Source organism: Thunnus albacares, chromosome 18 (assembly GCF_914725855.1).
Source record: "Thunnus albacares chromosome 18, fThuAlb1.1, whole genome shotgun sequence".
Lineage (NCBI taxonomy): Eukaryota > Metazoa > Chordata > Actinopteri > Scombriformes > Scombridae > Thunnus > Thunnus albacares.
Window position 1 is genome coordinate 16,501,241 of NC_058123.1, and position 12,003 is coordinate 16,513,243.

General features: G+C 39.6%; 1 protein-coding gene across 1 annotated transcript; it reads left to right on the forward strand.

Moving 5' to 3' along the window:
* The first annotated feature begins 223 nt into the window (after window positions 1-223).
* LOC122968695 (TBC1 domain family member 10A-like) lies at window positions 224-11,045 on the forward strand. Its single transcript, XM_044334095.1, has 9 exons — window positions 224-1,241; window positions 3,918-4,017; window positions 4,398-4,505; window positions 4,932-5,038; window positions 5,131-5,245; window positions 5,423-5,488; window positions 6,278-6,467; window positions 7,627-7,781; window positions 8,237-11,045. Exons 1-9 carry the CDS (start codon window positions 1,078-1,080, stop codon window positions 8,639-8,641), a joined length of 1,410 nt encoding a protein of 469 aa, XP_044190030.1. The 5' UTR covers window positions 224-1,077; the 3' UTR covers window positions 8,642-11,045.
* The last annotated feature ends 958 nt before the right edge of the window (window positions 11,046-12,003 follow it).

The window sequence follows — 12,003 nt, forward strand, 5'->3', positions numbered from 1 at the left end:
GTGATCTTTACTACCTTAAATTTTAGACTCGTAACATGTAAAGTAAAGCCAAATTACACAGTGCTTGTAGAAAAATACATTTTACACTGGAAATGATTAGCTGTAACTATATGGGTACACAAGCTGTATGATGAAGGGTAAATAATGCACTTGCATGTGTGATTTTCAGCAGTAGATGGCAGTGGAGACACACAGGATGCCAGGGGTGTCTTGTTTACTAATCTGCTTCCTTGTAGCCACCAGCTAAATTTCATTCCTGCTGACAACAGAGATTCTGTGTCAGCTGACAGCTGTGTGATGCTAGTTAGCATGTTAGCTTCAGAGCTACCAAGCTGAAACTATACTTATTTAACGAGCTACGTTTGACTCTTTTAATAGTTTTTTGGTGGAAGTCTTTTAGTGTGAGCCGAATGTTAATTATGTGAACAAAGCGAGGATGTTTCAGTTCTTAACCACGAAACAAAGGAAACAAATCTTAGCAACTGTAGCTAACCGGTGTTTCGGTTTAACGAGCGACCGTGTAAACTAGTGACTTTCAGCGTTTTGGGTCCTAGTAGTGACGATAACCTTTAAAAACACAAACAGCACACATAGGTGTCCTCCTAAAAAGCCTTATCAATTTTACTTTAAGCAACACTCATCTGTGTTTTTAACTACGCTATCAATTTATATAAACTGCGCTCAGCGAGAAGCACCCGGTTTGACTTGTGACCCATCAGTGTGATATACTGCAGCGAGATACCTAGGCTATTTAAAAAAGATTGATTTCAGAAAAATACGTAGAAATGTGACCGTTTCTTGTTGGCAACACCATTTTTATAAGGTATGATTTAAAAAAGGACCAAACGAATATATATACTGTGTTGAACATACAGTTTAAGAGAATTGAAGGCTTTTAAAAGGATACCTACAAGTTCTGTTCGTGTTTTCATGGTCGCTACGAGCAACAAGGGACGCAGTCACCAGTTAACACGGTCACCAGATAAACCGAAACACCGACGGGCGTCTTCATGGAGAGCTTAGCTGAGCTTTCAAGACTGGTCGTCAGGGTAAGTTATGTCAACAGATTGTGATTAAATGGCAAAAACTGAGGAGGGCAATGGACTCGATTTGCGGGGCAGCGCGGAGAAGCTGACAGATAATGGGACAGACCCGGGAGTAAACGGCGATGTTAGCCCCGGGAACACACCGGTGGACAGGTACGGATTCACCGGTGGAGCTCAGCAGATCTCGGGAGAATCGTAAGTGGAGTTTAATAATATTCAGTTCTGCTAAAATATTTGGTTTGTTTGTTTGTTTATGTTTCCACTGACTGGTAGTCTTTTTCTTGCACTTAGCTGAAGACAGGTAAAGGTGAGCACACATAAACACCTTCAAGAAACACTTGTGTGACAACTGTAGTCATCAGATAATTGTAGGGAGAAGCTGCCATTTCATTCATGAGCAAAGACAGTGATACCTGCTGTTAATTGAATGAATTCTATATGTTAAAGGGTAGGTTCACAATTTCTCTAGTCTTTCTTAAAAACAACAGTCCTTATGAACACTAAAAGAGGTTTTTCTCGCTGTAATCATTCCTCCTGTTCATACTGGCTATTAAAAGATCCTCTTCATAATCCACTTTCAAGTGATGAGGGACAAAATCCACAGCGTGTCCACAATCCACAGTGTGTCCACGCAAAATCCACAGTGTGTCCACTGAAATAATATGCATTTAAAAGTTTATCTGAAGCTTTTATGAGGCCTCAGCAGTCTGAGTTAGTCATATCAAGTGGATATTTGCCACATTTACAGTCTTTTTAGCATTAAATTCCTTCTTGTTGTTTCCTCGGACAGTGTTTCCCTGTTGAGTTGTGGTGGAAGTAAAAATAGAGGCTTTGGCACTAAAAAGACTGTGACATTGAAAGATATCTACTTCATTAGACTAATTTGATTTGAAGCTTCATATTAGCTTCAGATAAACTTTTAAATACATTTTTGCACAGAGGGAGGTCTGTGATTTTGTCCTCCATCACTTACATTGTAATTGCATTATGAAGGGATCTTCTGATGGTCAGTATGAACAGGAGGAATGATTATGCAGTTTTAATAGATGGAACTATTTAAAGTATCACACACTGTCAGTGGAGGTCAGTCATTTTAAAGATTGTACTTGGGATAAAAGCTGCAATTTGTATTTAAGAAAAGTATATATTTTAATTTTACACAATATGCAAACTGTAACTTTCCTAAAATAATAATAATCTTTTCTTTTTAAGATGACATCAATTACATAGCTAATAATGTTTTCTGGAGAAATAAGTTAACATTTTGCTATGATGATTGTTTCTTACAGTAGTTTATTCTTGGTGTCACCAGGGACCCCAGTAAGTAGTCCTTGTATGTTAAAGGAGGAAAGGAAATTACAGATAGCTCCACACTTCAAATTGTTGACTTTATTTTATTTTATTTTTTTCTTCTTGTCACCTGGACCAGAAGTTCCCTATTTTTTTTAGCTGGACCATGACCCCTTGGCTTCGTCACAGGTCGCATGTGTCTTATGAGTTGTGAGCAGTTTGAGAGTGATGTTTCCCTCTCAGATTGTTTCATTTGTATGTTTTTTAGTAGCAAGAAGACGGGAACTGTGCAGTATGTCATAATAAGAACAGAACTGATGAAAAGTGCAAAAAGTAAACAAAATGTTCTTATTTTTGTCAATTAACTCACAAGCTCCCAGGTTGGGAACCACTGACCTAGACCTTTGTAATACCTTATAGGTTGTAGAGCTGCAGGGCCCTTTATAATTTCCTATAGCCAACTAACAGTCTAAAGCCTAAAGATATTCAGTTTATCATAACAGAAGACAAATAAAACCCCAAAATCTTCACCTTTCAGGGGCTGCAACCAGCAAATATTTGGTATTTTTGCTTAAAAAACAATTATTTGATCATCACAATAGTTGCAGGTTAATTTTCTGTCGACTGATTGCAGCTTGTATAGGTAGGTATTCTTCCTACCATCCTTGCTCAGCTTCCCTCTGACACAAAAAGAGAGACCACGTTGTTACTCTTGTGTTGGCCTCTGTTCATCCAGTATAGAACTGACTTTAAAATCTTAATGTTTGTTGTTAAGGCACTCAATGAGCTGACCTATTCTCACAAATCTGACCTTCTCAACCCTCAACTCTCCTCGAAGACTCTGAGATCTGCTGACTTAAAGCTGTCGGCTGCTCCACAGTCAAGGCCAGTGGTTCCCAATCTGAAATACTTCCTGAGCTGGTCATGTGCCATAAAATATTTCATGGTTGTCTTCTGTTTCGAAGAGCGTTTTGTGTTGAGGGTTATTGGTTTAGCCAAGTCACTGTGATGTCTTTATGTAGAGATAAGTGACTGACAGCTTGTGATTTTTCTAAAACTATCTTATGCAAAAGCACGTCAGTTGTGTCTTTAAATTTGTTTGTTAAAAGTTGTTCACCAAGACGACCAGGCCTCTGTTTGGTAGATCAGTGCAGGAAATGTGTGCGTGTCAGACTGACAGCTCTGATTTTCAATGGGACTGCGGCGAAGAGTGAGATGTTGGAGTATGTTTTGTGTAGGAGGTTGTAGGGAACTGAACTAGGGGAAAGTTCTCCCACAGCTTCCTGTTTTCATGTACTTCGCTGCCGATGGCAAGTGTTCCACTGTTTTGTCTGAGGGTTGTTTCCTGTGTGGAGAAGGAAGAGATGAACCACTGTCCCGCCCCCTCGATGACAGGATTCCTCTATCATTAGTACAGGGACGTGACAGAGGACAGTACAGCCATTGTTTGTATGAACTTAGCTGAAGAAAATAGCTGATGAAGGGTAGCTTGTCATTAAGAAGGAAACTTGCCGTAGAAGTCCTTACTGTCTAAAACAAACAATACTGTGTTTGCTTTTATTATTTACTCTGTCTCCATAGTGCTGAATTAATCCCCATTGACGTGCTGCGGCAGCGGGAGGCAAAATGGCTGGAGATGCTCAACAGCTGGGACAAGTGGATGGCCAAAAAACACAAGAAGGTCTGCGCATAAAATCTGAAAGTATATCTGATGTCACTTCTCTCTGTGCACCCAAATTTAGATTTCTAGTCATTGAAATTTGCACTTCTAGGAGTTTATTCAATCTTTGCTGCTGTTGTGGATGAACATGGTCATTATAGCAGCAGTTTTGAGACAGACTAAACAGCACAAATTCCTTTCAAAAACTGACCTGGAGAACCTGTAATAACTCCATCATCACACCACATTTTTTTTTAATCTTTGATGATCAGTTGTGCAACAGTGGAATGTGCACTATCGTATAGACAAATGTCTTCCGAGATCCGTTTTCCTTTCGCTCTGTCTTGCCTTCTCTTGCTTCCCGCTGGCTCTTAAATAAATATGCACATGTTGATGAACAGGTGAAGGAGCGCTGTCAGAAGGGGATCCCTCCATCCCTGCGTGGTCGCACCTGGCTCTACCTTACTGGGGGCAAAGTGAAAAGGGAGCAAAACCAGGGCAAGTTCAAGGTCTGTCGCATATATTTTGGGTCTCTGCTAACATCTTGTCTATGTTATTAACTTCAGAAATGTGCCTTTTTCATGCTTGGGACAAAACATAAATCATTCAAAGTAATGAGGAGTATTTTGCAAAAAAAAATACAAATTGAAAAACATATATTCATGATATATGTATATTATTCAGGCGATGGATGGATGGATAGGCTGGTGGTGTGTCTGGCTTCTATGAGGCTTCTAACATCGCTGAGGCTTTAAGATTCAGAATTGCCTGTATTATAAAAAGGCAGAAAGGAAATGACTCAAAAATGTCATGTATAATGTTAAAAAACTTACTAAATTGTGTGTGTGTGTGTGTGTATGTGTGTGTGTGTGTGTGTGTGTGTGTGTGTGTGTGTGTGTGTGTGTGTGTGTGTGTGTGTGTGTGTGTGTGTTTAGGAACTGGACAGCCAGCCGGGGGATCCCAAATGGGTAGATGTTATTGAGAGGGACCTCCATCGACAGTTCCCCTTCCACGAAATGTTTGCGGCGAGGGGAGGTCATGGGTAAGAGCTGTCTTCTGAAGGCCTATTGTGAAGCCTATTGTTCAGCTGAATATCATTTGTGAATATACTTTTACATATGGTCATACATGTAGGCAGCAGGACTTGTTCCGCGTGCTGAAGGCTTACACTCTGCATCGTCCTGAGGAGGGATATTGTCAGGCTCAGGCTCCCATCGCGGCTGTACTCCTGATGCACATGCCAGCTGAGGTGATCACACACAGCAGTGATGCAACCCTTTTTTCCTAATATACAATAACATGAAGCTGATACTAGATACTTCATGCTCTAATGATGGGAATAAAAGGGGAAAGAGAGTGAAAGAATTAAATGTGATAATAGAAATGCACCATATCAGCTTACCACCACTTTCTTTCTTTGTCCTAGGATGCATTCTGGGTTCTTGTCCAAATTTGTGAGAAATATCTTCCTGGATACTACAGTACGGGGCTGGTAAGGGTCCTGACAGACACACAGTCAGTCGTTTTGCAAATTAAGGATATAAGAGGAGCACGAGAACATCAGAGTATAACATGACTGTAACAGGATTACATATTCACAGTGTTCAGCATGTCAATTATTATCTACCTGAGCCCTGTATATCTTGCTGAAATAAATCCGAGGTCTGCTGTAAGCAAAAATACCTCCACAGTATTGTCCAAGCAATGTGTGAGAACACTTTTTTAGATTTTCTGCCATATTATAGGTCTGAATCTTTGTACTTATGTATATTTAGATTCTGTTTAGTCCTTACCAGTTTCAGGCAAATATAATCAATTAATCATTTCATATTACTATTGAAAAAGTATTTGCATACAACTGACTACTCAACAGAAGAAGTGATTGATTACATTAGTCCTAACATTACATCCCAGCTCTATCAAAACTCCAGAGCCTCCACACATCACATCTTCTTCTTCTTTAACACATGTAGAAATAGACAACGAGGCATTATGGTTTGATAAGCAGACATCTATGTTTTGAAAGTGTTTACTGACAACATCTAGCTCAATGTTAGCTAGCACAGAGCAGTGGTGGTGGTGGTGGTGTTGGATTTCTCAGGCTAGTGTGTCTCTGGCTTGACTCTGATATGCTAACGACCTAATAACACGAGGTGGTGACTGTCCCGATAACACAATGAGGGTGAGATAATCAGACAATCAGATTAAGCGAAGAGAAACAAGTCTGTTCTCTCTCTCTCTCCCTCCCACCACTGACTGTTGTTCCGCGTTGTGTCCACAGGAGGCGATCCAGCTGGATGGGGAGATCCTGTACGCTCTGCTGCGGCGGGTCTCTCCTGTGGCCCACCGTCACCTGAAGAAGCACAAGCTGGAGCCCATCCTGTACATGACCGAGTGGTTCATGTGCGCCTTCTCTCGGACGCTGCCGTGGGCCTCAGTGCTACGAGTCTGGGACATGTTCCTTTGTGAGGGTGAGACGCCGCACTCGCAAAGTATTCACTGACATATTGTTATATGGCGGATGTAAAAAACTGTTTTTCTCTGATAACCTGAGAAGTCAGTCTTAAAGACATTATGTCATGAATTGATTTTTATTTATTTTATTTTATTTATTGATTTTGTTTTGGCTAGAAACAGAGGTGAAAATGTTGCCTTGTGCTCCCAGACAGCAGGTTTCTTAGATTGAAATTGAATTTGGGCACACACCAAGCAAACACGTCCTCTACCTGTATCAAATCCTTTTAGTGATCAGAATGAAGTGAGAAGTGATCATATAAGACAGAACAACAGACATTTATTATTGGACATGGATAGAGCCCCAGTAAGGCCAGTATTATTTTCAGTAGATATCTCTGTTGTTAAAATGATCAATACCTGCGGTTGTGTACTTAACTCTTGTGTTTTTACAGGTAGTTAAATACACAAAAGAAGTATTTAATATTCCACCAGGCCTCGTCATGTGTTTATCATCCTCACCTTTAATTTTACCTGTAAAACACCAGAGCATGAACAGACACCTTTTAAAGTAACAAGGCAAATGTAGAAAACGTGAAGCTAGATCTGCAGTCGATTAGTTGATTGACAGAAAATGAGTCAGCAACTATTTTTATAATCGAATAATCATTTTTGGTCATTTTGTCAAGATAAAAAGCCAAATATTTGCTGGTAGCAGTTTTCAAGTGTGATGATTTGAAGCTTTTTGTGTTATATATGATACTAAACTTAATATCTTTTGGGTTTTTTTTACTTGATCAGACAAAAGAAGATGTTTGAAGATGTCACGATGGGCTCTAAGAAATTATAACAGACACTATTTAGACAAAATGATTAATTGAGAAAATAATCTCCAGATTAATTGATAATAAAATAGTTGTTAATTGCAGCTCTACATGAAACTTCTGTTGTTGTTTTTTTTGTCGGAATAAGGAATATGTGACTTGAAGTAGTTCATCACACTGCAAGATTTTGGCATCCATGGTGGCAACACCTTAGTTATCCATGTAAATATCCACTTTTCACTGTCATGATTTAGACATTAACTGGTCCTCAACAGCTGTCAGATTGTCCCTTTATTCCATTATAAGACTATAATATACAACTGCATGTTTCTTGTTGTGACCCTCTTCTCAGGAGTGAAGATCCTCTTCCGAGTGGGTCTGGTTCTCCTGAAATGCATGCTGGGATCCCAAGAGAAACTGAAGGCCTGTCAGGGTCTCTATGAAACGATGGAGCTTCTCCGAGCTATACAGCCACAGTACATGCAAGAAAGCTTCCTGGTGCACGAGGTACGGTTATACTGTCACTGTTGTAATCTCTGTTACCCTTTTTATTGTTCTGACCCTGCACCTACTGCTCAACTGCCCCTCTGGATGTGAGTTTTCTCTTTGACTTTGCCCTCCTGTGGCTACTGTAACGGCCATAAAAAAATATATGCTAGGGCTGAAAGTGAGCGAATGTCCAAATAAACAGAAGAACAGCTTGCACACTGCAGGGCTCCAATGTCCACTTATAATTTATTGCACCAACGTGACATTTCGAGCACCACTGCTCTTCATCAGACTCAAGTGTATTAAAGTATTATAAAAAATACATAACTTGGCTTAACTTGAGTCAGCCCATAAAAACAGGTAAGTTTTTGTCAAAAACATCATCCCAGACCATATATATTTATGTTTTCTGATTCTTCACGTCGACAGTGATAAACCGAGGCATTCTTGCTTGTTCTCTCTCTGTGTTTCAGATCATAGAGTTGCCCGTGTCTGAGAAAGACATCGAGAAGGAACACAACGCTCAGCTGCGGCGCTGGAAGGAGTCTCATGGAGATCTGCACTGTAAGTCCCCTCCCAGGATGCACGGCGCCAAGGCCATCATGACCGCCGAGCCACCCAGCCGCCAGGACCTGAGACAGAGGCCCACCATCATCGTGGAGTCTCCCCTGGCGGTCAAGACAGATGGGGAGACAGCGGAGGATGCCAAGGACAGTAAAAAGACTAAAGAGGAAAAGCAGAAGAAAACAATCCTACCACCACATGAGATTGTTAATCCTTACCCTCCTCCCGGTGACCCTTCACCTCTCCTCAAACACATGACCGTACAAGGGTCCAAAGAGAGTCTGAGCAGTGCAGAGCACGACACCTACCTGTAGCAGGGTGAGTGTCACCAGTTTACACACATACATCATTCCATAAAGCCTTTTTCTAACTTATCAGTGACACTAATCACAACGGTCAGTTACAGTCGTCAGTGACATGACGAACCTTAAGAGTCTGTCGCAGTCGTGACTGAGAGCTTTTAGTAAAATGACACTTCAGGTAAAGTTATAGAATATAAAAATGTTTTTAAAGTTTTGTTGAAGAAATCAGTTTCAGTTATGATAGTTTGTCATACTTAGAAGAAATTAGTAGACCATTTAAAAAAAAAGATCAATCAGTTAAATGTCTTGAAGACAAAGCTACGTTGCTCAGATTGCAAAGCAAGCAAAGTTGCTATAATACTTAAAGTTTCAATGTGATTTCTTTTATACAAGTTGCTATTTACTTAAACACAGTAGTACAGTCAGGAAATTAAAGTATTTTTTGCAAAATTCTTGGAAATTAAGAAATATGTAATTCCCAAGAAGCCACAGCAGATGGCGACTGTGGGCACATTACACACACACACGTCTATGAGGTTTTAACCCCTGAGAGTGTGAAGCTATCAGCTTTATATGACTGAACATGCAGGGAGACACACTCACTAACACACTGTTAAAAGCTACTGCTGCTACTTACCTCTTAAAGGCAGTGCTCTGATATATCCTTTGTTATATAAATGAAGTCTGATTTTGTCTTAATTGATGAAGTCTTTTGTGGAGCACTTCTGCCTTTATAGTCTTCCTCTTTGCTTGTATTAGTCACTACGTTGCCAACACAGAGATTTATATTTATCCTGCTTTGCTAGCCTCAGTCGTTCGCACTAATTTGCAGATACACAGTTTATCAGTGTGTCTGTTAAGCACAGTCCTTTGACTGTTATGCTGCATCCGTGAGTTTCTTTGCTGTTGTTGAACACTTGAGGGAGTCCAGAGATTCTCCTTCAGCTTCAGCAGTGACCAGCAGAAGGTTTATAAGAGTTTATAAGAGAAAGTGACAGCAGCTGTGTGACTCCTCAATGAAGGAAAAAGTGTTCAGGGATATTTGTGCCACTAAGCCAAAGATTTTTAAGGCATATTTTTTACGATGTATGTTGTTAAAGCAGTTTATTCAATCATATTGTCTTGGAGTATTTGTTAGTTATCAGTTTGGGAGAGTATAGGGTTTATATTTATGTTGTGAGTGAAATATGGTAGAATGCCATTTTGAAGAACGCTAATACAAAGCTGTTTTTGTACAATCATGCTCAGAGGTTTGTGGATCCTTAGACTGAAATATATCTGATTTTACTCCAGTGGGAAAACACTCACTGAAATGTGCTAAGTACCAAGTTGTTGACAAAACAGCTTTGCATATGTTTTAATAAAAAAAAATCCAACAACTACAAGTTAAATATGAGGTCCAAGTAATGTATAAATATAATTTTCAGCAGTTTTTTTTCTAATAGCATTATTTAGCTCAAATTAAATGAAACATTAGGTTGCTCTGTTATTTGAAATTCATGCCCCAACATGATAACAAAGAGACTTTTTGTAGATGTCAGACTAAACCATTAAAAAACCATAAAAGATATTAAAAGTCACGGGAACCATAAACCTTTGACAATGACCAAACGTGTGTGGATACTAATTTTATCTGAAATGTTGTAAATGAAGAAATTGTTTCAAAATGTTAAATGTCTTAATGAATTTGTATGCAATCGTCATTTAACTGTCCAAGAAATTCCTTCATTAACAGTGATGTGTTGCTGCTCATCAGAGTATTTTCTGTCAATGTTATTATAATGGAAATTGGTTGTAGGTATTTGCTGATTGTAAACACAATGGAGATTTTTTTAAAAATGCATGCTACATGTTTATTTTCTCTCAATCAGCACTGTTTACCTTCCATATCCTCTGAATATTTTTAAAAAGGCACATTGAAGCTAATATTTTCTTTAAAAAAACACATCCAACCAACATGCAGTGCATCAGTCGAGTTTCTACAGAAAGCGTCCTATAGTGTTGTGTACAGTAGATGGCGCCACTGAGCTTCATTCATGGGATTAGATGAGACTAACTCACCCTGTCATTCTGATGGATAAAAGAAATACAGGATGTGGTTTGTCACTTAAAAACTTGATGTTGATTTTTTTTTCTTTTTTTTTTTTTTAAGGGATTATGTTTCAATATCCACCAAGGGACCAAAACAGTCCATTAGGTTGTTGAGACGCTCGTTAGTACTCATGCAACTGTTACATTTAGAGAGAACACTGATGAAGCTTGGAGCTTGTAAATGTGAAAACTTCTCCTGCTGTTTTCATCAGTATATAAAGATTTATTTCTGATCTGTTTGTTCATATGAAAATCAACTCCCCATGTCTACAGGCTGGTTTTCTACCAAATTATATTTAAATCAATAAAATTTTAAACTCTTAAATTTTGCAGATCTGTCATATTTTCCTGTTCTATACTGACAACAAACCTCTCTCCTGTCGTTTTGCCTGCTTTAAATATTAAACAAAGAAGATGAGACAAGAGAAGAAATGCTACACAGACCGGACTGAACAAGTAGGATTTCAATAATACACCCTGTGTTATCACTCAGCACCCTCACACCCGCCCTCGCTCACCCACGCAGTAGCAGCACACTTCCTCGGACACCTGTTACTCCGGCTCTTTCAGCTCTTTGAGGAATTTGCATCTCAAATGGGGCGAATTCCCACAGCACCGTCCAGAGTGCCTAACCAAGCCATTAGCCTTTGGCGTCTGAATGGAGTCTTCTGCGTGTATACAGGCCTTCTTCTTCTTCTTCTTCTTCCTCGACAAGGTTCAGCTGCAGTCCAAGAACATGACAGCCAAGAATGCGCTCCGCTACATTTTAATTTACCCGACCGCACTTTCAATTTGCTTAAGCGCAAGATGGGTCCCTTGGATATAATTGCGTTGCTATTGTCATTTGAATTCTTATGGTCTTCCTGCTGTCATGTTTCACGGTTAAAACTGAGAAATCGGCACACATCCGCTCCTTTTTAAGAGAGACATTTTCTGTCTTTTGAGAATACACTTGGTGGTAAAGATGAAAGAAAGCGTTTTGATTTATGACACCCAACAGAAAATCATCTTTTATTCCACAAAGTGCATGAGATGATAGATTTTCCAGCTTCCTCCTGTCACATTCCTATGTCTCCCAGTCGTCACAGCGGCTTTTTCTATTTCTGACACATTTTGTCTTATTTGTCTGAGGATGCCTGTCATAAAATTTGTTTGGTGCCTCTCATCATCTCTTTTGTGTCTTTCAATCTCTGTAAACAATTCTAGCTTGTCCGCCCCTTCTCACCCTAACTCCACCCTTCACCTCAATCTAAACCCACACCCCACCCGACCCCCCACCTGCC

Coding starts and splice junctions, on each gene's coding strand:
- LOC122968695 (XM_044334095.1), top strand. CDS start 1,078: ATGGCAAAAACTGAGGAGGGCAATGGACTCGATTTGCGGGGCAGCGCG. Junction 4,506..4,931: donor AAAACCAGGGCAAGTTCAAG/GTCTGTCGCATA, acceptor GTGTGTGTTTAG/GAACTGGACAGCCAGCCGGG. Junction 5,039..5,130: donor GCGGCGAGGGGAGGTCATGG/GTAAGAGCTGTC, acceptor TCATACATGTAG/GCAGCAGGACTTGTTCCGCG.